This window comes from Hyla sarda, chromosome 1, assembly GCF_029499605.1.
Source record: "Hyla sarda isolate aHylSar1 chromosome 1, aHylSar1.hap1, whole genome shotgun sequence".
Lineage (NCBI taxonomy): Eukaryota > Metazoa > Chordata > Amphibia > Anura > Hylidae > Hyla > Hyla sarda.
Window position 1 is genome coordinate 477,943,775 of NC_079189.1, and position 26,121 is coordinate 477,969,895.

The following is a 26,121-nucleotide window of genomic DNA, read 5'->3' on the forward strand; positions in this document are numbered from 1 at the left end:
CAAGAGGTCCAAAGTAAAATATTTTATTCACAATACAATAATTTACAGAATGATCTTCGTGATCAAAACATTAAAACTTGTTCTTAACACGTGAGTATCCCATGGAGAAAAACCTTATTTGCTTTCATGTTCAACAAAATCACCTGTACAAGTTTCCTACATTGTGCCTTTAGGAAAAAAGGCCTTGAACTGAAAAATAAAGATCAAAAAAGCTAAAATACTGGTGATAAATGGTTAAAAACCACAGAAGGTTGTGTCATTTTTTGGGCGCATCACAGTATGGAACATTATCTAGTAGGACCTCGTTCCTTGGTTGCAGAACTGGAATAAAATATAAACCGCATAAAGTTAAAGTTTTTTTTGAGCTTGCAAAATCAGTGTTCAGTTTTTCTTTTAAATATACAAAATATAGCAATTTAGGTAGAAAAGTATCTATCCGAGAATCTGCAACATGCAAATGGTTTCTAGGGAACCAAGCAGTAGATTTTACCATAAATCACGCTTGGCAACATGTTATATATGTCAAAATCTTTATCTTCATCATATTCGGGAGACATTCCTTCCCAAAGGGATGGTGAGGATACATAGCTTAAAGGGGTAGTCCAGTGGTGAAAAACTTATCCCCTATCCTAAGGATAGGGGATAAGTTTGAGATCGCGGGGGGTCCGACCGCTGGGGCCCCCTGCGATCTCTCTGTACGGGGCCCCGGCTCTCCGCCGAGATAGCGGGTGTCGACCCCCGCACGAGGCGGCGGCCGACACGCCCCCTCAATACATCTCTATGGCAGAGCCGGAGATTGCCGAAGGCAGCGCTTCGGCTCTGCCATAGAGTTGTATTGAGGGGGCGTGTCGGCCGCCGCCTCGTGCGGAGGTCGACACGCCCCCTTCCAGCGGGCTGTCGGGGCTCCGTACAGGAGATCGCAGGGGGCCCCAGGGGTCGGACCCCCCCGCGATCTGCAACTTATCCCCTATCCTTAGGATAGGGGATAAGTTGCTCACCACTGAATCACCACTGGACTACTCCTTTAAAGGAAATCTGTCATCAGAATCACCCGCACTAAACCTGTTACACAGGCTTGTAGTGCGGGTGATCCTGATTAAAACGCTCCTTACCCGGAAGCGGCGTTCTCCCCCCCCCCCCCGGCTTCACTCGAGCTGCGGCCCTATACAAGTAAGAAGACGGGCTGCATGAGTGAAAAGCCGGGGGTGGGAGGGACGGAGGGTGTATTTATTCACAAACAGACCGAGAAAGAAGAATTAGACCAGGAGGATAAGTTCATGAATATTCATGAGCCGGGCGGCAGCTCCGCCCAGCTAGAATGACGTGTGGCCGAGTCCCAGATGATAACACCTCCCACTGAGTCCCAAGCCACGGAATAACAGAAAACTAAAAATATAGATATCTTAAGAAGCGCTGAACCATTTTTAACCAGGTAAGGAGCGTTTTAAATCAGGATCACCCGCACTACAAGCCTGTGTAACAAGTTTAGTGCGGGTGATTCTGATGACAGATTTCCTTTAAAAGTGTCCCCTGTCGGCCCTGTAAGTAGTCCCCTGGGTGGGGAGCTGTACTTTCCAGGTCCCCCTGCTCCGGCTGTAGTGATGCCCCCTCAGCGTGATTGACAGCTTGCATCACCGCTCTGCTCCATCTGCTTAGGCAGCAGACCGATGACGAAGACTGTCAATCATGCAAAGGGGGAGTCACTATGGCCGTCGCAACAGGACCTGGTAAGTATAAGCTCTCCTGCCAGGGAACTTTATAACTTCATATCCTCACCATCCCTGTGGGCAGGAACGTCTCCTGGGGATGGGGAGTATAAAGATTTTACCATATATAACACATTGCCAAGCGTTATACATGGTAAGATCTACTGCTTGGTTCCCTTTAATGTTTCATGTGTATGCTGGGTCATACCGTATACCAGTGGTCTTCAACCTGTGGACCTCCAGATGTTGCAAAACTACAACTCCCAGCATGCCCGGACAGCCAACGGCTGTCCGGGCATGCTGGGAGTTGTAGTTTTGCAACATCTGGAGGTCCGCAGGTTGCAGACCACTGCCGTATACTAACCTACAATGGCAAATAGATACAGTGAAAGGTTTTTGAAAAGACCACCCAATTGCATTGAAAAGCGGTGTTATATGGCAGTGGTCTCTTTAGAAAAAATTACCACTTAGCAAAATTAGTGTGGTAGGCTAAAAATCCATCACTTATAATCTGGTCTAGATACGGGGGTTGTTGTTTATTACTTTTGTGACTCTGCCCCCTGATGTGAGCCTTGGCATGGGTGTGATTGATGAGACTGGTTCTTAACCTGACTTAAAGGGGTTATCCAGGAAAAAACTTTATTTTATATATCAACTGGCTCCAGAAAGTTAAACAGATTTGTAAATTACTTCTATTAAAAAATCTTAATCCTTTCAGTACTTATGAGCTTCTGAAGTTTAGGTTGTTCTTTTCTGTCTAAGTAATCTCTGATGACACGTGTCTCGGGAACCGCCCAGTTTAGAAGAGGTTTGCTATGGAAATTTGCTTCTAAACTGGGCGTTTCCCGAGACACGTGTCATCAGAGATTACTTAGACAGAAAAGTACAACCTTAACTTCAGAAGCTCATAAGTACTGAAAGGATTAATATTTTTTTAATAGAAGTAATTTACAAATCTGTTTAACTTTCTGGAACCAGTTGATATATAAAAAAAAGTTTTTTCCTGGAATACCCCTTTAAGCCCTATATCAAGGTGGGAAATCCAACCACTTCTGTGTGTTTGTCCTTTGATTTGAAAAAGAGGTTTTCATCAAAATATGAAATTTCGGACAAGAGAAAGCTTTTATTTATTTTTTATATTTTATTATTTAAAAAATATTATATTTTTATATCCTTGTCCATCTACAAGTTAATTTATGGGTGCCACTTCTGGCGCTATGTTTGTTGTAATGCGAATGGCAAAGGATCTCTTACCTATTGTACTAGAATCAGTGTGAACACCTTGGATAACAGTTGTCCTAAGCAAAAGTTCAACATCTTGTCCAATTTTTAGCAGCTACAAAAAGTAAAAAAATAAAATGAAAAAATTAAAAATGTTATTTAGAAGCATAAAACACTTAGGCCAGATCCACATGAAGCAGGCTTTTTCCACTGCAAGTCTGCAATGATACTGCAGCAAGATATGCATACATTATAATGCAGGTTTTGTTGTGGACTGTACTGCAAATCCTTTTTTTTTTTTAAGTACTTATTTAAATTTTAAGCAATAATACTACAAGAGAACAACAGGTACATCCTAAAACAAAGCACCAGGGCAGCACAGCTGGACAGAGGTTACAGGGAGCACAACGTCTTCCCAGGGAAAATGTCCTGAAAATGAATGCACAATTTCAAGGAAAACAGTAGCATGTCAGCGGTATAAAAAAGTTAGGATGCATAAAACAGCCATGAACACCTGTTGCCAGACATACGACACAGCACAACCACTCCAACAGACAGCCAGTCACTCAACACATGCACTTTGGAAGACCCCCCAGAAATAGAAAAAAAAAACAAAAAAAACAAAGCCCACTAAACACTAAGAGACACTCGAACCAAATTCCCCAATCAAAAGCCAGGGTACCCAAACCTTGTCAAAAGTCTTAGGGCATTTCCTACTAGTATACAGGGACTGATATAGGAGGACATATTTATTCACCATTGCTTTCCAGCGGGACAAAGGCGGGGTCTTGGGATCCTTCCATATAACAAGAATCTAATCAGCAGGCGCCTATAGGAGCCTCCTTCCAAACCATTAACTAGGCCCAAATGACAAACCTCGGGGATGAAGACATAGGGAAATTCCAAGTAATACGATAAAAAAACCACCACCTCTCTCCAAAACGGGACCACACAGGCACACTCCCAAATAGTATGTAAAAGGGTGTCAACCTCAGACTGACATCTAAAAACAGGCATAGGAAGGGGAAACCCCAATTCTTTTCAATCTAACCAGTGTACAATAGACTGTACTGAAAATTCTATATAGTCCATATAACAGACACTAATACAGAAATACATACCCTTCAGTGTATTTAAAGGAGTATTCTAACAAAATATAACTTATCCCATGTAGATCTGATCTGTTCGCAGGGGTCCCGCCGCTGGGTGTGTTCACACGTGTGTATTTTTGCTGCAGATTTAGCTGCAAATTGACTTCAATGGGCAGCAAAATCTTTTGAAGCAAATCTGCAGAAGAAAATACGCATGTGTGAACGAACCCTAACTCTTATGAGACACATATGAGGGCTTGTTTATTTTGCAATCACTTATACCAAAAAAAAATGTTTTATTGGTACTACTTTTGTGCATAAATTGCTTCTTGATCACTATTCCATTGTTCGGGGATGTGGTGAGACCAAAACTCAGCAATTTTGGCCCTTTTAACGTTCACACCATTTACCGTACGGAATCAAACATTATGTTTAAGTAGGTTGAACATCGTTTCTTAGTTGGACCGCTACTCAAGACGTAAATATACGTTCTGGTGCGTTAAGTACCAGAAGGTGCATTTACGTCCATTTTTAAAAGAGACCTAATGATCTTTCTATCCACAAAGCCATATGAGGGTTTGTTTTTTGCAGGACCAATTGTACTTTTTGTATAAAATGTAAGCAAAACCAAAAAGATTTATCAAAACATGTCCAGAGGAAAAGTTGTCCATAGCAACTAATCAGATTGCTTCTTTCATTTTTGAAAAAGCCTCTGAAAAATGAAAGTAGCAATCCGATTGGTTGCTATGGGCAACTCAGCAACTTTACCTCTGGACAGATTTTGATAAATCTCCCCCAAATCTGTAAAGTCTTCTACGTATCAAGATAAAGGTTATTTACCTCAGTTATCTTCTCAGGAGCACTTTCACTTTTATTTTTCTGGAATTCTTCATTGATTTTCAGTCTGGCAGCTATAAAAAAAAAAAATAAAAAAAAAAAAAAAAAAAACAGCAACGCTATATACTAAGGCAATATACAAGGGTGCTTCTTATGTTTTTCCGATAAAATTTTTGATAATATTGGCTTACTTTTCTCTTACTTCCAAGGGGAGAGTGTGGAATGACGCATTTGTTGTGCAACTCTAATTAAATCATATTATAATTTGATTACGGCGTCTAAAATAGAAAATTAATCTATCCCTGCAGCTCAGCGGAGCTGATCGGGACCAACCCGGTGAAACAGCGATGTCCCGATCAGCTTAGAGGATGGCGAGAGGGCCCTTACCTGCCTCTTCGCTGTCCGATCTTTAACTCGATGCAGCCTGGAGCAATGGAGCACTGATAACAGTGGTCAATGCTATGCTATGCTATGGCATAGCATTGAACAGTGTATGCAATCAGAAGATTGCATGTAATAGTCCTCTATGTTTAAAAAAATAAATAAATACAAAATTAAATAAATGTGAATTAACCACTTCCGTAATAAAAGTTTATTTTTAGTAAACATGTGGTAGCACCACATTCTATACCGCACGGTCAATGGCATACACGTAACAAAATTCCAAAGTCCAAATTTGAGTATTAAAGTCACTTTGTATGCCCTTACAAAAATACATAAATAATTAAATAAAATAAAAATGTATAAAAAGCGATCAAAAAGTTCCATTAAAACAAAAATGGTACTGATAAAAACATCAGATCACAACGCAAAAAATTAGCTCTCAAACATCCCTGTATATGGCAAAATAGAAAAGTTATAGGGGTAAGAAGATGACAATTTTAGACATACTAATTTAGGTGCATGTAGTTATAATTTCTTTTAAGTAGTAAAATAAAATAAAACCCATATAAATTAGGTATCCTTGTAACCGTATGGGACCATAAACAACACTTAAAGGGGTTCTCCGGTGCTTAGACATCTTATCCCCTATCCAAAGGATAGGGGATAAGATGCCTGATCGCGGGAGTCCCGCTGCTGGGGACCCCCGTGATCTTGCACGCGGCACCCCGTTTGTAATCAGTCCCCGAAGTGTGTTCGCTCCGCGTCTGATTACCGGCGACCACAGGGCCGGCGGCGTGTGACCTCACGTCTCCGCCCCCGTGTGACATCACGCTCCGCCCCTCAATGCAAGACTATGGGAGGGGGCGTGACAGCTATCACGCCCCCTCCCGTAGGCTTGCATTGAGGGGCGGAGCATGATGTCACACAGGGGCGGAGACGTGACGTCAAACGCCGCCGGCCCGGTGGTCGCCGGTAATCAGAATTATACTGTCTTCTTGATTTATGCAACTGGTGTTCTGAATATTATGTTGCTATAAGATTTTTTAAGACTTTAATAAATTGTTAAAATTAGCTTGTTAAAGGGGTTCTCCAGTGCTTAGACATCTTATCCCTTATCCAAAGGATAGGGGATAAGATGCCTGATCACGGGAGTCCCGCCGCTGGGGACCCCCGTGATCTTTCACGCGGCACCCCGTTTATAATCAGTCCCCGGAGCTCAATGCAAGCCTACGGGAGGGGGCGTGATAGCTGTCCGGGGACTGATTACAAACGCTCTGGGGACTGATTACAAACGGGGTGCCGCGTGCAAGATCACGGGGGTCCCCAGCAGCGGGACTCCCGAGATCAGGCATCTTATCCCCTATCCTTTGGATAGTGGATAAGATGTCTAAGCACCGGAGAACCCCTTTAAGAAGCTAATTTTAAAAATCTTATAGCAACATAATATTCAAAACACCAGTTGCATAAATCAAAAAGACAGTATAATTCTGATTACCGGCGACCACAGGGCCGGCGGCGTGTGACGTCACGTCTCCGCCCCCGTGTGACATCATGCTCCGCCCCTCAATGCAAGCCTACGGGAGGGGGCGTGATAGCTGTCATGCCCCCTCCCATAGTCTTGCATTGAGGGGCGGAGCGTGACGTCACACGGGGGCGGAGGCGTGACGTCACACACCGCCGGCCCTGTGGTCGCCGGTAATCAGACCCGGAGCGAACACACTCCGGGGACTGATAACAAACGGGGTGCCGCGTGCAAGATCACGGGGGTCCCCAGCAGCGGGACTCCCGCGATCAGGCATCTTATCCCCTATCCTTTGGATAGTGGATAAGAAGTCTAAGCACCGGTGAACCCCTTTAAGAAGCTAATTTTAAACAATTTATTAAAGTCTTAAAAAATCTTATAGCAACATAATATTCAAAACACCAGTTGCGTAAATCAAAAAGACAGTATAATTCTCCAATGATGAACACCTGTATATCCCTACGCATTTCCCCGTGTATCTAATAACATACAGCGGTTCATCAGGGGATTTCCATATACAAAAAAGATAATACTCTAAGATCAGGGATAATGTAAGCAATATGACAATATATGGAGCTAAGTGTAGATGAAAAACATGAATTTAGCAGAATATGCAGACATTAACAGTAGCTAGACAGATATAGCATAACATGAAGCAGGTGGTGTATCCCTAAATTAGGGCCTTGGAGTTTTGCTTGTAGTATAATCTGACTGTGAATCCTTTGGATACTATGTTGGACTATTGGATGATATTATTCTGGTATGAATCGCTTAATCCAGCACTGACCAAGTATCTCAGCTAGATTGTTATCACAGGCTCCAACAATTAGAGGTGTAAACCTTAAGGGAATCAATGTTCCTCCAAGGCTTGTAAGTATCCCTTAAATGATATAGTTAATATTAGCGTCCAAGATTTACAGATTCCACACCAAAACTAGTTAAAGATAATACTAGTCTCCTACACTTCTCCTGCTATGTACAGATAGCTCCATAAATAAGGCAAATCCTTGATCCACAAAGACTGAAGATATACGATGCAACAGCCGCCAATCCAGGCTGTAGGTCCTTGTAACTGTATGGACCTACAGAATAAAGATCAGTTATAATTTTTACCAAAAAAGTGCACTGCGTAGAATCGGAAGCCCCCAAAATTTTTTGTTTTTTTTCCCAATTTTGCCCCACAAATATTTTTTTTACTGGTTTTCCCGTAGATTTTGTGGTAAAATGATTGTAATATCATCAAAGTAAAATTGTTGGCGCAAAAAACCCAGCCAGCATATGGGTCTGTAGGTGGAAAATTTTAAGTGTTATGATTTATAGAAGGTGAGGAGGAAAAAACAAAAGTGAAAAAATGGTCCATTTTAATAGGTTAAAAAGTACCTGTCGTTAAATAAACTTTTCTAAACTACCTCAGGCTATGTTCCCTAACTACACCTATCACCCCCCTGCTCTTAAAATGTTTTTTTCAGAGCTTTAAAAAGCTCTGTATCTGACCTATGTTCTTGTTCACATAGTGTGAGCTGCCGGCAGGAGGATGTGGGCCTACCCCAGCAGGCACTACGTCACTGAAGCCTGCTGGGGGGGGGGGGACTGCTTCCGCCCTCACTTCAAGTCACAGAGGAGAAGCAGCAGAGTAAGAAGCTTCTGACGTCTGTCATCCTCGCTGCCTCTAGCAGCACAGCCGCCCTGTCCGCTGTGAGCGGAGAGCAGGGGTCAAAGCCACGGGGACCGTCAGCGAACAGCGGGGCTGACAGCCGCGGTGACTGGCAGCAGAGTGCAGGGTAGCTTCACATCAGTCCGTGGGGAAAGGGGGGGTGGGGGTTTCACCTCTTCTGAATAGGGCTGTGTATGAGTGAGGCAGCGGGGGGGGGGGGGGGGGGGGGGGCGGGGGGGTGGTGTGTGTCAGGAGTAGCCACAGTGACTGGGAGCTGTCAGCGGGGGTGAGAGCAATAGCTGAGCTGTCCGATTGACAGGCAGGGAGCAGCAGTCACATGTCCCGGCTGCTGTCTGAGATTTCGGACTCATGTCAGGCCAGCATGAGTCCAAAATCAATGAGAGACTAGCGGACGGGACATGTGGGGGGACCCCTAGAGGTGAGTTTTCAAAAATGAAAATAAACATGTATGATATAAAAAAAAATGACAGATACTCTTTAAGGTTGCTAAAAATATGGGGCCTGTTTGTTTTATGGCCACTGCTGAGAGAACTAACCAACCCTCCTGTCTCACAAATGAAAATTTAATTTCATCTTTACACATCAACTGTTCTACACTGCTCACTATGGAGTCAGGAGGAAATGGGGGTAATGTTATCTGAAAGTACTATATTGGATAGTTTATGGGAGCGTCAAGGCCAGAGGGCAGCAAGCCCGCTGTCTCAGAGTTAGGTTAAACTCAGATCTATCTTTCACTCCCCATATTCCCTCCCATTCACAATCTTGTCACCTGCAAAATTTGCCCTTTTCTCATTGTTGGAAAAGCTAAAATTCTTGTTGCTCCAATTCATTCTCACCTCGACTACTGTAACTATTTACTAACAGGACTTCTCTAAACTCTCACCTCTCCAGTCCTTCCTTAAAGGGGTATTCCAGGAAAAACTTTTTTCTTTTTATATATCCACTGGCTCCAGAAAGTTAAACATTTGTAAATGACTTCTGATGTCTGTTGACATCTCTGCTTGTCTCGGGAACTGCACAGAGTAGAAGAGGTTTGTTATGGGGATTTGCTTCTACTCTGGACAGTTCCCGAGACACGTGTCATCAGAGAGCACTTAGACAGAAAAGAGCAACTCAACTTCAGCAGATCATAAGCACTGAAAGGATTAAGATTTACAAATCTGTTTAACTCTCTGGAGCCAGTTGATATATAAAAACAAGTTTTTTCCTGGATAACCCCTTTAATGCTGCAGCCAGACTAATATTCCTCTCCAGCCTTTACACCGATGTCTCCCTCTGTGTCAGTCACTACACTGGTTAGGCTGCATTCACATTACGATTTCTCCATCCGACCTGAGTACACGATTTTTATAACTTAAAATCGTATGAAATCGTATATAAAGTCGGATCCATTGACCTCCATTAAAAAATCGGATCCATTACACACATCCGATTTGATCCGCATCCGATTTCACACGATTTTTGTTCAGGTCTGAAATCGTGGTCAACCCCGATTTCAGACCCGAACAAAAATCGGGTGAAATCGGATGCGGATCAAATAGGATGTGTGTAATGGATCTGATTTTTTAATGGAGGTCAATGGATCCGACTTTATATACGATTTCATACGATTTTAAGTTATAAAAATCGTGTACTCAGGTCGGATGGAGAAATTGGAGAAATCGTGATGTGAATGCAGCCTTACCTATTTAGTCCAGCATACAGTCCAAAATCCTCACACTCGATCACAAAGCTCTCCACAGTGCTACATCTTCTCCCTGCCTGCCATCCTACATGTTCTCTCTGCTCACACTAACATCTTCTATAATCTGAACCTCTCACCCCCCTCTCCAAGACTTTGCTCATGCTGCACCAGTTATCTGGAATACAATACCCGAACCCTCACACTTATACCCACCATCCACAGTTTTAAATGTGCCCTAAATACACATCTTTTTATGCAGGCTTATAACATTACCTAACTGGTCTCCCCTACTATCATCAGCATTGCCCCCCCCCCTATGCAATGTAAATACTTAGAGATTGGTTGGAAAATGGTTCACCCACCTATAAGTAATTCACCCTATTTATAAAATATGGCTGGTCTACTGTATATACAAAACACCTATGTACAATGTAGAAGTGTCAGCTGGCACTGCTGCTATCCCGGATACACCCCTCACCTTAATCTTCCTCTGACCAGCGTAGTCATAGAGGCACAGTCACCTGCTGGTGCTAGAGAAACTGGTGGTGCACAGGCTGTGCAAGGCTCAAGAGACTGTATATCGCAAGACAATAAAGTAGAAAAAAGCCGGCAGCTCACCAGGAAATTCAACGCAAGCTTCTTTATTGACCAGCGTGTGTGGGTTACAAAACTTGAAGTGCAGGTGCTCTACCCCAAAACCGCACGAACAACGTCCGTTTCGCACTAACTGTGCTTCCTCCGGTTCGAACCGGAGGAAGCACAGTTAGTGCGAAACGGACGTTGTTCGTGCGGTTTTGGGGTAGAGCACCTGCACTTCAAGTTTTGTAACCCACACACGCTGGTCAATAAAGAAGCTTGCGTTGAATTTCCTGGTGAGCTGCCGGCTTTTTTCTACTTTATTGTCTTGCGATATACAAAACACCTTCTGACTTGTCAACCTCGTTCCTCATAGACAGTAAGCAGGGCCCTCCCCCTTCCTGCTTGAATATTTAGTGTACAATATTGTAGAGTCAGATATCTGTCTTTATTTGTACTCCCAAAAGTGTGAGGTGCTATGGCATATTTTGGTGCTATATTACTACTATTATAATATTATACTCCTGGTACAACTGCCTTCTGTGAGGCCCACCACAATGCATACTTTGGGGTACTGGGAGTATTGCTTAATAATTACCATTTAATGCCCGCACATCATTTTGGAACACGTGTTGTCTTGTTCTGTGCAGGGTTTTGAAAAGCTTCAGAACCTAAAAATCAAAGAGAAGAATAAGGATGAACATTCTTGCAGTGCAAGGAGAGCATCACATTGGCTACTCGTTTTACCTGTATGGAACCCGGTAATTTCCACTTACCTGGCAAAGAAGACGGAGGGGCACAATATATACAGGAGGAGGAAAAGAGGGGGCACAGCGCACACACAGGAGGAGGAGAATTACTGTGATCTCAGGGTTATTGAAAAAAGATGGTACAAAAGGCCTGTAGTTAAAGGGGGTTTTCTCACCTCCCTTTTTCAGGTCTGCACAGAGCCAAGCCTGGTCTCACTTCCTGCATTCAGGGATAGAGATTTCAGACCTTTTATTTTTTATATATATAAATACATTTTATTAAAGGAGATCTGTAGTGCTCTGAACTTTACCCCTATCCGAAGGATAGGGGATAATACCAAGATCGCGGGGGGACCGAGCGCTGGGGCCCCCCGCAATCTCCTGTACGGGGCCACGGAAATGTACAAGAAAGGGGGCGTTCCGTCCCCGCATGACGCGGCAGCCGGCACGCCCCTCCATGAATCCCATAGAGATACATGGAGGGGCGTGCCATCTGCCGCGTCATGCGGGGACGGAACACCCCCTTTCCTCTACATTGCCGTGGCCCCGTACAGCAGATCACGGGGGGGTCCCAGCGCTCGGACCTCCCGCGATCTAAAACTTATCCCCTATCCTTCTGATAGGGGATAAAGTTCATAGCACTACAGATCTCCTTTAAGAAATTTAGCATATCACTTGATAACGTTTCTCTCAGATAGGGTGACAAGGTAGAGGAGCTTGTGTATAAGTACAAAGAGAGGGTGTGACATCAGCAGCCCAGTGGTCAGTAACCTAGACAAGAAGCCATAAAGAAGGAGAGAGAGGAGCAGCTGTAACATGAAAAGTAGGAATGTTTGAAAATTATATACACATACAGTATTTCCCATAAGTGAGTACACCGCTCACATTTTTGTAAATATTTTATCATATCTTATGTATATGCAGTATGTGTGTAGAAGTGATAACATCAAACTTAAAAGGAAATATGTCACCAGTGTCACCTGCACTAACCTGTTGGTACCGACAGGTAATGCAGGTGACACTGACGACAAGGGTACATACCTGGCCCTATTCCGTGCAGGGGATCTCCAGTAATCTCCTCTGTTAACCCCAGCGTCGGGCACCCGGCTTGGGGCACGGGCGGAGCTTAGGGATGTCACCGCTGTTGTTCCCAGGACCCGGGACCCAGAAGAGAGCAGCAGCGGCATGGGTGGAGGTAAGTACCGTTGTCATCAGTGTCACCTGCACTACCTGTCCATAGGTTTCCTTTAAAACACCTGCTCCCCAATCACACCTGAGACTTTAACACTAACGAGTCACTGGGGAGAGAAAATGGCTAATTGGGCCCAATATGGATATTTGCATTTACAGATGTACTCCCTTTGTTGCAAAAGTATAGACATTAATGGCTGTGTGTTGAATTATTATGTTATACAGGCTGTGCACTCAGCCAATGGCTGTCCTGGCATGCTGGGAGTTGTAGTTTTGCAATAGCTGGAGGTCCACAGTTTGGAGACCACTGATTTGTAGTGTGTATTTAACCACTTAGGGACCCAGGGCGTACAGGTACACCCCGACACCCTGGTACTTAAGGACCCAGGGCATACCTGTAGGCCCGTGGGAATTTCAGACACCGCCCCGCACCGGGCAGGGACCGGGATGACTGCTGATATCTATCAGCAGGCACCCCGTGCAAACCCATGTCGGCGATCGCAGCAAATCGCCGGTCAATTCAGACCGGCGATTCCGGGTTATATGGGTCTCCGAGGACCCAATAACCCGGAAAATAAGGGGGATCGGCGCTGTCCAAGACACTCATGATCCCCCTGAAGGGATAGGAATGCCACCCCTCCTATCCCTGCTATAGCAGATCGGGAGCGGGGGGGTTAAAGCTTGGTTCCCCCGTTCTGCCCACCTACAGTAGTCCAGGCAAAATGGGGCGCCGAAGGTCACTTACCATCTGCGGTGGTGGGGGCGATGACATGTCGATGACGTGCGGCTGGCTCCCTGGTGCAGACTACAGAAGCCGGTGAGTTGCCTAGCAACATCTGGAGGGCTACAGTTTGGAGACAACTATACAGTGGTCTCTAAACTGCAGCCCTCCAGATGTTGCAAAACTACAACTCCCTGCATGCCCAGACAGCTGTTTGGGCATGCTGGGATTTGTAGTTTTGCAACAGCTGGAGGGCTACAGTTTGGAGATCACTGTGCAGTGGTCTCTAAACTGTGGCCCTCTAGATCTTGCATAACTACAACTCCCAAAATGCCCACACAGCATTTTGCTGTCTGGGCATGTTGGGATTTGTAGTATTGCAACATCTGGAGGGCCACAGTTTGGAGATCACTGTGCGGTGGTTTCTAAACCGTGGCCCTCAAAATCTTTCAGAACTACAACTCCCAGTATGTACGAACAGCAAATGTCTGTCTCGCCCTGCTGGGGGTTGTAGTTGCGTACCTCCGGCTGTTGTATAACTACATCTCCCAGCATGACCTTTGGCGAACAGTACAAGCTGGGAGTTGTAGTTCTGCAACAGCTGGAGGCACACTGGTTGGAAAATACTGAGTTCGATAACAGAACCTGAAGGTTTTCCAACCAGTGTGCCACCAGCTGTTGCAAAAGTACAACTCCCAGCATGCACGGTCTGTCAGTTCATGCTGGGAGTTGTAGTTTTGAAACAGCTGGAGGTTTGCCCCCCCCCCCCCATGTGAATGTACAGGGTACATTCACACGGATGGGTTTACAGTGAGTTTCCTGCTTCAAGTTTGAGCTGCAGAAAATTTTCTGCCACAGCGCAAACTCCTAGCAGGAAACTCACCGAAAACCCCGCCAGTGTGAATGTACCCTAAAAACACTACACACATAATAAAGGGTAAAACACTACATATACACTCACTTACACTGTCCCCCCCAATAAAAATTAAAAACGTATCGTACGGCGGTGTTTCCAAAACGGAGCCTCCAGCTGTTGCAAAACAACAACTCCCAGCATTTCCGGACAGCCACTTACTGTCCAGGCATGCTGGGAGTTTAGTAACAGCTGGAGGCACCCTGTTTGGGAATCACTGGCGTAGAATACCCCTATGTCCACCCCTATGCAATCCCCAATTTAGTCCTCAAATGTGCATGGTGCTCTCTCACTTCGGAGCCCTGTGGTATTTCAAGGCAACAGTTTAGGACCACATATGGGGTATCTCCGTACTTTGGAGCAATTGCGTTACACATTTTGGGGGGCTTTTTCGCCTTTTACCCCTTATGAAAAGGAAAAGTTGGGGTCTACACCAGCCTGTTAGTGTAATAAAAAAATTTTTTTTTTACACTAACATGCTGGTGTTGCAGGTGGGGCTTGCAGCTTGCCTCCCTTCTCCCATTGCATGTGTGCTCAGTCACACTGGAGGGTATCTGGGAGGAAGTTGTGAGTCGACCGAATGCTGCCGTAATTGCCCACTGGCCCCTGTTTTGCTTATCAAGCACAGGTAGGATTAGCGTAGGTCTCGCACCATCTTGAGAAACCTTGGCGTTGGTGTGCGGGCTCTGGTGTGTCCTTCATATAAGGATACACTGGCGAATGTCTCAATTTTAACATCAGTGTTGAGGGATAGCCAATGTCATTGTATACATCTACCACAGTAGTGCACCCATATTCCTGTATTGTATGCTGGTGTTGCCCCATACTTATTTTTCACAAGCGGTAAAAGGAAAAAAAAGACCCCAACATTTTGTAACACGGAAATACCCCATATGTGGACGTAAAATGCTCTGCGGACGCACAACAAGGCTCAGGAGTGAGAGCGCACTATGTACATTTGAGGCCTAAATAGGTGATTTGCACAGGGGTGGCTGATTTTACAGCGGTTCTGACATAAACACAAAAAAATAAATACCCACATGTGACCCCATTTTGGAAACTACACCCCTCACGGTACGTAACAAGGTGTATAGTGAGCCTTAACACCCCACAGGTGTTTGACAAATTTTCGTTAAAGTTGGATGGGAGAATGAAAAAAAAAATAGTTTTAACTAAAATGCTGGTGTTACCCTAAATTTTTCATTTTCACAAGGGAAAATAGGGAAAAAAAAAGCCCTCAAAATTTGTAACCCCATCTCTTCTGATTAAGAACATACCCCATATGTGGATGTAAAGTGCTCTGTGGGCGAACTACAATGCTCAGAAGAGAAGGACCGCCATTGGGCTTTTGGAGAGAAAATTTGTCCGGAATTGAAGGCCACGTGCGTTTACAAAGCCCCCATAGTGCCAGAACAATGGAACCCCCCCCCCCCCCACATGTGACCCCATTTTAGAAACTACACCCCTCACATAATGTAATAAGGGGTACAATGAGCATTTACACCCCACAGGTGTCTGACAGATATTTGGAACAGTGGGCCGTTAAAATGAAAAAATTACATTTTTCATTTGCTCAGTCCACTGTTCCAAAGATCTGTCAAACGCCAGTGGGGTGTAAATGCTAAACACACCCCTTATTAAATTCTGTGAGGGGTGCAGTTTACAAAATGGGGTCACATGTGGGGGAGTCCACTGTTTTGGCACGTACATGGCCCCTGACTTCTAACCCAACCAAATTCTCTCTCCAAAAGCTCAATGGCGCTCCTCCTCTTCTGAGCATTGTAGTGTGCCAGCAGAGCACTTGACGTCCACACATGGCGCATTTCCATACTCGAAAGAAATGGGGTTACAAATTTTGGGGGGCATTTCCTCCTATTGCCCCTTGTAAAAATGTAAAATTTGGGGAAAAAAAACAGCATTTTAGTGAAAATAAATTATTAAAAAATATTCATTTACACATCCAAATTTAACTAAAAGTTGTCAAACACCTGTGGGGTATTAAGGGTCAGTGCACCCCTTGTTACGTTCCTTGAGCAGTGTAGTTTCCAAAATAGTATGCCATGTGTTTTTTTCTTTTTTGCTGTTCTGGCACCATAGGGGCTTCCTAAATGCTCCAAAATCCCACTGTCGCTCCTTCGCTTCTGAGCCATGTAGTGCACCCCAGGGGTGTGGAAATTTTATAAAAAAAATAAAAAATAAAATGTCCACGGGACTAAAATGGAGCAAAATCTACTTGTCCCTCATGATGATTTTCTTGTCCAGGCCAATTTTCGCTTTTACACTCTCATTTTTTCCTCCCCGCCCTATAATAGCCATAACTACCTACTATAATGATGCCTTTTATTTTTTTCAATAACATATTCTCTGAACCAAAAAATATATACGATATATATATTAGGTGAAGTAAAATTTAAATATTAAAAGATAATTTTTCAGATTTGGTGGTTTTCTTTTCTACGCCATTTACATTGTGGTTGAGATAACATGTTATTTTGATACTTTAGGCCGCCTGATCACAGTGATACCAGATTTTTTTCTTTTTTTTTACCCCTGTAGCTTAATTTTTTTTCCACAAACCAGGCTGTATGAGGGCTAATTTTTTGCGCCATAATCAGTTTTTGTATCGGTACCATTTTGGTATTGATTTAACTTTTTAATCACTTATTAACTTTTTTTTTCTGGGATATTATAAAAATTGCAATTCTGTGGTTTGGTATTTTTTTTTACATTTACCGTACAGGATACATAATGTTATATTTTAATAGGTCGTACAATTACGCACACAGCGATACTAAATATGTTTATTTTTATTATGTTAGCATGTCATTATATAGGAAAAGGGGGTGATTTGAACTTTTGACATGGAAGGGTTAATGTGTGTTTTTTTAAAACTTTTATTAAAACTTTTTTATTTTTTTTTTATTTTTTTACACTTTATTAGACTTATAGGAGGAATCATTAGATTCCTCATACAGATCAATAGAGTTCTATTGAACTCAACTGATCTGTGTGCTCTGTGATCCATTCCAGCCAGGCTCTATCAATGACAGAGCGGGACAGCAGGGTACAGAGGTAAGCCCTCCGGCTACCTCCATAGTGGATCGCCCCCCTGCGATCGCGCTGCGGGGGGGGGGGGGGGGGGCGATCCGATGTTTTCACCGGTTTGATTTTTTCACCTCACACCGGCCCTGCTTGCCCAAAGCCGGGCTAAGGGCCGGAATAATTCACCTGCCCGGCGCCCGAAACTGCATGTCCCGGGCGTCAGGTGATAGGAATTCCACATCCCTGCACCCACAGAGCACTTGACATACACATATGAGGTATTTCCTTACTCGAGAGAAATTGGGTTACAAATTTTAGGTTTAGGATTTCTCTCCTTTTACCACTTGTAAAAATTCTAAAACTGGGTCTACAAGAACATGCGAGCGTAAAAAATGAAGATTGTGAATTTTCTCCTTCACTTTGCTGCTATTCCTGTGAAACACCTAAAGCGTTAACACACTTACTGAATGTCATTTTGAATACTTTGTGGGGTGCAGTTTTTATAATGGGGTCATTTATGGGGTATTTCTAATATGAAGGCCCTTCAAATCCACTTAAAAACTGAACTGGTCCCTGAAAATTTCAGATTTTGAAATTTTTTTGAAAAATTGGAAAATTGCTGCTGAACTTTGAAGCCCTCTGATGTCTTCCAAAAGTAAAAACATGTCAACTTTATGATGCAAACATAAAAGTAGACATATTGTATATGTGAGTCAATAGATCATTTATTTGGAATATCCATTTTCCTTATAAGCAGAGAGTTTCAAAGTTAGAAAAATGCAACGTTTTAACATTTTTCATCAAATTTTGGAATTGTTCACCGAGAAATGATGCGAAGTATGGACGAAATTTTACCACTGACATAAAGTAGAATATGTCACAAAAAACAATCTCGGAATCAGAATGAAAAGTAAAAGCATCCCAGAATTATTAATGCTTAACCTCTTAAGGACGTAGGGCATACCTGTATGCCCTGCGCCCGGTCCCGGTGTTTAATACAGGGTCGGTCCCAGCTGCTAACGATAGTCGGGACCCTGGGCTAATAGCGCGTGGCACAGATCGTTGTGCCGCGCCCTATTAACCCTTCAGACGCGGCGATCAAAGTTGATCGCCGAGTCGAAAACGAAAGTAAAAGCTTCCCAGCAGCTCAGTCAGGCTGATCGGGACGATTGCGATAAAATTGCGATGTCCTGATCAGCTAGGATGCGAGCGGAGGTCCCTTTACCTTGCTCCGTCGCATCCGATCGGCGTTTGATTGCTCCAAGCCTGAGCTACAGGCTTGAGCAATCAAACCCCTAGAACGCTGATCCATGCAAAGCTATGGCTTTGCAGGGATCAATGTAAAAGATCATTGTGTGCAGTGTTATAGGTCCCTATGGGAACTATAACACTGCAAAAAAAAGTGAATAAAGATCATTTAACCCCTTCCCTAATAAAAGTTGTAATCACCCCCCTTTTCCCATAAAAAAAACTGTGTAAATAAATATAAACATATGTGGTATCGTCGCGTGTGTAAATGTCCGAACTATATAAATATATTGTTAATTAAACTGCACGGTCAATGGCGTACATGCAAAAAAATTCCAAAGTCCAAAATAGCGTATTTTTGGTCACTTTTTATATCATGAAAAAATGAATAAAAAGCGATTAAAAAGTCTGATCAATACAAAAATGGTACCACTAAAAATTTCAGACCATGGCGCCAAAACTGAGTCCTCATACCGCCCCGTACACGAAAAAATAAAAAAGTTATAGGGGTCAGAAGATGACAATTTTAAACGTATACATTTTCCTGCATGTAGTTATGATTTTTTTCCGAAGTGCAACAAAATCAAACCTATATAAGTAGGGTATCATTTTAACCGTATGGACATACAGAATAAAGATAAGGTGTATTTTTTAGCGAAAAATGCACTGCGTAGAAACGGAAGCCCCCAAAAGTTACTAAAATTAAATTTTTTCTTCAATTTTGTCGCACAATGAATTTTTTTTCCGTTTCGCCATGGATTTTTTGGGTAGAATGACTAATGTCACTGCAAAGTAGAATTGGTGTTGCAAAAATAAGCCATCATATGGAATTTTATGTGCAAAATTGAAAGCGTTATGATTTTTAGAATGCGATGAGGAAAAAATGGTTAAGTGACAGTTCAAAAAATGGCCGGGTCCTTAAGGGGTTAAATCTTGTATAGACAGAGCGTCTTGTGTTATCTTCTCTCAGCTATGAATCATTTTACACCTGTACATACACTGTTGAGGAAGATAACAGCGCCCCCTTCTGTTGGGTATATGAAGTACATATATAACATCCAATCCGTTATCTGCATAGAGACCATCCGTTTAGTGACAGATGACCCGCACAACCCCTCGTAGGGTAACTCACCTTCATTTTGCCATCCATACTGCTCACACGCTCCCCAGGTCTCTTCACTTTTAACCAATCACATTACTGTTTAGTAGCCACGCCCCCTTACGCCGCCTACGTGACTCGCCGGACGCCATTTTTTAAACGGGAAACAGATCGACTCTGGTATGTCTCATATTCAAGTGCTTCCCAATTCCAAAATGGCCGACCACAACTGCTCCTGGTGACGACATACTTAGCGCCCTCAGTCGCCGCCTTATGAGCTGGCTGTCACCTCGCATGCCACGCCCCTAGATTACTGTCAGTCCCTGGGGCTGCAACCATGGCGGATGAGATCAGCAAAGCCCAGACAGCCCGTCCTGGTGGAGACACCATATTCGGGAAAATAATCCGCAAGGAAATCCCGGCCAACGTTTTCTATGAGGATGATCAAGTAAGTGGCAGAGCAGTCGTGTGCACGAGAGATCACCAGGGGGCTGACAAGAACACGTGGGCAGCCTGGATGGTGTGCGCATGCGGGACGATCACTAAGAACATAAGAACAGTTATCTGTGTATTTGGTGATCTGATTTAGGAGGTGCACTGCGTGGGGGTTCACTATGATGGGATCAGTGATCTGTGTATATGTTGAACTGAGGCAGGAGGTGCACTGCATGGGGGATCACTATGGTGGGATCAATGATCTGTGTGTACGGTGAACTGAGGCAGGAGGTGCACTGTATAGGGGATCACTATGGTGGGATCAGTGATCTGTGTGTATGGTGAACTGAGGCAGGGGGTGCACTGCGTGGGGGATCACTATGGTGGGATCAGTGATCTATGTGTATGGTGAACTGAGGCAGGAGGTGCACTGTATAGGGGATCACTATGGTGGGAGCAGTGATCTGTGTGTATGGTGAACTGAGGCAGGAGGTGCACTGTATAGGGGATCACTATGGTGGGATCAGTAATCTGTGTATATGTTGAACTGAGGCAGGAGGTGCACTGCATGGGGGATCACTATGGTGGGATCAGTAATCTGTGTATATGTTGAACTGAGGCAGGAGGTGCACTGTATAGGGGATCACTATGGTGGGATCAGTGATCTGTGTGTATGGTGAACTGAGGCAGGAGGTGCACTGTATAGGGGATCACTATGGTGGGATCAGTGATCTATGTGTATGGTGAACTGAGGCAGGAGGTGCACTGTATAGGGGATCACTATGGTGGGATTAGTGATCTGTGTGTATGGTGAACTGAGGCAGGAGGTGCACTGTATAGGGGATCACTATGGTGGGATCAGTAATCTGTGTATATGTTGAACTGAGGCAGGAGGTGCACTGCATGGGGGATCACTATGGTGGGATCAGTAATCTGTGTATATGTTGAACTGAGGCAGGAGGTGCACTGTATAGGGGATCACTATGGTGGGATCAGTGATCTGTGTGTATGGTGAACTGAGGCAGGAGGTGCACTGTATAGGGGATCACTATGGTGGGATCAGTGATCTATGTGTATGGTGAACTGAGGCAGGAGGTGCACTGTATAGGGGATCACTATGGTGGGATCAGTGATCTATGTGTATGGTGAACTGAGGCAGGAGGTGCACTGTATAGGGGATCACTATGGTGGGATCAGTGATCTATGTGTATGGTGAACTGAGGCAGGAGGTGCACTGTATAGGGGATCACTATGGTGGGATCAGTGATCTATGTGTATGGTGAACTGAGGCAGGAGGTGCACTGTATAGGGGATCACTATGGTGGGATTAGTGATCTGTGTGTATGGTGAACTGAGGCAGGAGGTGCACTGTATAGGGGATCACTATGGTGGGATCAGTAATCTGTGTATATGTTGAACTGAGGCAGGAGGTGCACTGCATGGGGGATCACTATGGTGGGATCAGTAATCTGTGTATATGTTGAACTGAGGCAGGAGGTGCACTGCATGGGGGATCACTATGGTGGGATCAGTGATCTGTCTATATGGTGATCTGATTTAGGAGGTGCACTGCATGGGGGATCACTAGGATAGGATCAGTGATCTGTCTATATGGTGATCTGATTTAGGAGGTGCACTGCATGGGGGGGATCACTAGGATGGGATCAGTAATCTGTGTGTATGGTGAACTGAGCCAGGAGGTGCACTGCATGGGGGATCACTAGGTTGGGATCAGTGATCTGTCTATATGGTGATCTGATTTAGGAGGTGCACTGCGTGGGGGGATCACATATCTCTATGTGGATTCCAGCATGGCGAAGATATTATTAACGCAGACTCTGAGCTGATGCGTGCATGTATTTGGGGAGTTGGAAGCTCTTGGCTATCAGCAATACACCAGAACAGTGTTTCCCCACCAGGGTGCCTCCAGCTGTTGCAGGACTACAGCTCCCAGCATGCATCCTGCTTTGGAAACTGCACCAGAGCTTGCACTGAGCCACAAAATTCTTGTCTCTACCCTTTATAAGAGGTGGAAGAATTCAAAGAGCAGAATATCGGGTGCTAACATCTTAACATGGTCTATGACTGTGGTCTTCAACCTGCGGACCTCCAGATGTTTCAAAACTACAACTCCCAGCATGCCCGGACAGCCATTGGCTGTCCGGGCATGCTGGGAGTTGTAGTTTTGCAACATCTGGAGGTCCGCAGGTTGAAGACCACTGGTCTATGGTGGTATAATAGACATATTGAAGGCATAAGGTATATATAACATATATAAGGTTGAAGACCACTGGTCTATGGTGGTATAATAAACAGCTATGGGAGATAGGAAAGAAAGCTGGCACTCATCGATCTCCTGTAAAATCTTCTTCCTTTATTATGGAAAAATACTCATACACAGCAAGGGCCTTCTGAGGCAACATCCGTTTCGTGCACCACATTTCTGCCCTCTGGTATATGTGTCCTATCTTATTTTTTATTTAAAATGCATTTTTTTACTTACTTTTTCACGTGCGTCATTGAAGGGGACATAGGGGGAGATTCATCAAAACCTGTCCAGAGGAAAAGTGGCTGTGTTGCCCATAGCAACCAATCAGATTGCTTCTTTCATTTTTGACAAGGCCTCTGCAAAATGAAAGAAGCGATCTGATTGGTTGCTATGGGCAACTCAGCCACTTTTCCACTGGACAGGTTTTGATGAATCTCCCCCATAGTGTCCAGCTGCCTGCCACATTTACTGTTATTCATGTGAGGAGAAACTTGGCATGAATGGTAGAAATGTGCATAGATTATGGTGGACAGACAGTCAAACCTGTGTCAAATTTATTAAGAGACCTGTACGTCTCAATCATTTTGGGGCACCCTACTCCAATGTATTTTTGCTTTAGACCATTATATATGTCACTCTATAATAAGCTCCCCTGTTCCTACTCTGGTGTTAAAGGGGTACTCTGGTGGAAACTTTTTTTTTTTTTTTTTAATCAACTGATTCCAGAAAGTTAAACAGATTTGTAAATTACTTCTATTAAAAAATCCTAATCCTTCCAGTACTTATTAGCTGCTGAATACTACAGAGGAAATTCTTTTCTTTTTCGAACACAGGGCTCTCTGCTGACTTCAAGAGCACAGTGCTCTCTGCTGATATCTCTGTCCATTTTAAGAACTGTCCAGAGTAGGAGAAAATCCCCATAGAAAACATATGCTGCTCTGGACAGTTCCTAAAATGTACAGAGATGTCCATGTGCTCGTAATGTCACCAGAGAGCTCTGTGTTCCAAAAAGAAAAGAATTCCCTTTGTAGTATTCAGCAGCTAATAAGTACTGGAAGGATTAAGATTTTTAAATAGAAGTAATTTACAAATCTGTTTTAACGTTCTGGCACCAGTTGATTTAAAAAAATAAAAATAAAATAGTTTTCCACTGGAGTATCCCTTTAATAATGACGTTTGCATCCAGTGATATGAAATATAGTCGACACCTGTCATAGAGGATCTGAGCACAGATGGCACAGAAGCTGCCAATGTCTACACCCTGCCCGCAGACAGATTTCACTACACCCCAGCTACTCAGGGTTTCGGCATTAGTCGTGTAAATCCAATAGTATATGTGATTTTAAAGCTCAGGTCGTTGGGTAGTGCACAGTGAATATATGAAGGAATAGTGTAGATGATCTGCAGGCAAGTCCTGTGGTGGGGTCAGGGTCCGGTGGGTCTATAGAGGGTCTATAGTTTTATGCTGTAAGGAAGTGTTTCCCAATCAGGGTGCCACCAGCTGTTGCAAAACTAGAACTCCCAGCATGCCCGGACATGCCGGGCATGCTGGGAGTTCTAGTTTTGCAACAGCTGGAGGCACCCTGGTTGAGAAACACTTCTGTGAGTTGAAACTGATGCCACCAGGAGATAAAAAAAAATAAAAAATAAATAAAAAATAAGTGAGGTTTATCAGATGTGGATGGTATCAATCATGTTATAAATGCGTCTGTGCATTTATTATAAATGAAAATTAAAGGGGTACTCTGGTGGAAAACTTTTTATTTTTTATTTATTTATTTTTAAATCAACTGGTACCAGAAAGTTAAACAGATTTGTAAATTACTTCTATTAAAAAAAATATTAATCCTTCCAGTACTTATTAGCTGCTGAATACTACAGAGGAAATTATTTTCTTTTTGGAACATCTCTGTCAGCTCTCTGCTGACATCATGAGCACAGTGCTCTCTGCTGATATCTCTGTTCTCCTACCGTCCAGAGTAGGAGAAAATCCCCATAGCAAACATGCTGCTCTGGACAGTTCCTAAAATGGACAGAGATGTCAGCAGAGAGCAAGCACTGTGCTCGTGATTCATCAGAGAGCACTGTGTTCCAAAAAGAAAATAATTTCCTCTGTAGTATTCAGCAGCTAATAAGTACTGGAAGGATTAAGATTTTTTTAATAGAAGTAATTTACAAATCGGTTTATCTTTCTGGCACCAGTTGATTTAAAAAAAAAAAAAAAAATAATAATAATAATAAAAAATTTCCACCGGAGTACCCTTTTAAGTGTGAGTGTTGGTAGAATGTAGTTAGATTTTTATATCAGTAAGTTCTATGATTACAGAGACATCAGAATTACCAGATTAGATTAGTCACATATTACCCATCGGGCTTCTCTACTTGATATCTCTTCATCTGAGTGACACAGAATAGAATCACAATAAGGCTGATATTGTGGGCCGAGCTATCCTGGGTCTCTTAGAAAGTCCCTGCTACCCCTCCCGAATCTCCTAGGCAATAAGAGCAATACTCTCACTGAAGGCCAATTGGGCTTGACCCTCGGCATTGCGCCATTCTCCCATTGCGATGCCATCTGCCACTCCGGTTACCTTCCCACCAGGCATAGCCCACCTCTCTGTCAGCGCCAAAGAACTAAGGGTGAAAATCCCCCCTCTCTTCCTGCACCTCCTTTTGGCAGCCAGACTCCTGATCCTGAAGCATTGGCTCTCTGATCAGCTACCTGAGGCTCAACACTGGGTGGCAAATGTCGATCAGATATATGGCTTAGAAGAAATCTCACGCTGGGAGTTGCGCACCAGAGCAGTTACTCGGGTTCTGGCTGCCCTGGAAAAGGTATAGGAACGTTCAGTGACCTCACTACCTTGACATTACACACACTGTCCTATGCAAACACTCATGTCCCAATCCTAAACCTGACTGTCCTAGTTACCTGAAACACAGCCCATAGAGAGCTCTCCCATCTTCCTGCCTTTTCTAGGCATTGTGCTTTATATCTCTGTTGCTAAGTTTAGCCGTTCTTAATTTGTTTGGAACCAGACAGCTCTGAGTAAGCTGTTCTCTGCTGAAACATGTTGTGCTGACTGTTTTGGACACTTACAACTGTTCATTGACTTCTACTGCCTATGTGTTCTGGGTGACGAACTCATACTAGCACTTCATGTCTATGTTTTTGGTTGTTGTTATTAAAAACTAAAATTTTAAAATGGGAGGGGGGGGGGAATTATCATAGTAAGGGTAAGTTCACACATGGTAGATTTGTTGCAGAAATGTCTGCATCTGAAAATCATTTTTATTTAAATGAATAGAACATTTTCTGAAATTTCTGCAACAAATCTGCACGTGAATTTATGTTTCTACATACTGTGGATTTCATGCTGCAGACTTGAAGGAGAACTCGGGTAGGAGAACCTCTACTTGAAGGAGAACCTCTAGTTAGTGCTGGGCGGTATACCGGTTCATACCGAATACCAACATTTTTGTCCTGCACGATGTGAATTTTTCCCATACCGGTTGGGCCCCTCCCTCGGGAATGAATTATCAACCCAGCGCTGCGCTATCCCCACATCGAGGAACTAATCATATGTGACCCGCGAGCGCTGTTCTGCTTCAACCCCTACCAATTAATTATCAGCCCAGCACTGCGCTGTCCCCATCGGGGAACTAATCACATATCACCCGCAAGCACTGCCTTCCTCGTCCTCCTTTGTGTTGCGGGCTGCCGGCGCTGGAAATCTGTACTGTACGCCGTATCCCTA

The 26,121-nt window shown here is 43.8% G+C and overlaps 2 protein-coding genes across 3 annotated transcripts in view; one reads left to right on the forward strand and one right to left on the reverse strand.

The window, feature by feature from the left end:
• LYRM7 (LYR motif containing 7) lies at positions 1-19,848 on the reverse strand. 2 transcript variants are annotated; one of them, XM_056537287.1, is made up of 5 exons: positions 19,693-19,848; positions 11,295-11,367; positions 4,859-4,929; positions 2,961-3,042; positions 1-321 (listed from the first exon to the last, which is right to left on the reverse strand). In XM_056537287.1, exons 1-5 carry the CDS (start codon positions 19,708-19,710, stop codon positions 257-259), a joined length of 309 nt encoding a protein of 102 aa, XP_056393262.1. In that variant the 5' UTR covers positions 19,711-19,848; the 3' UTR covers positions 1-256. The 2 variants fall into 2 exon arrangements, with proteins under 2 accessions (XP_056393262.1, XP_056393261.1); XM_056537286.1 differs by lacking the exon at positions 19,693-19,848 and adding an exon at positions 19,559-19,661.
• Positions 19,847-26,121, forward strand: part of HINT1 (histidine triad nucleotide binding protein 1) — a 14,375-nt gene continuing 8,100 nt past the window's right edge. The window contains exon 1 of the mRNA XM_056537285.1: positions 19,847-20,107. Within this exon, the coding sequence (XP_056393260.1) occupies positions 19,997-20,107 (111 nt within the window). The 5' untranslated portion in view covers positions 19,847-19,996. The remainder of the gene's footprint in view (positions 20,108-26,121) is intronic.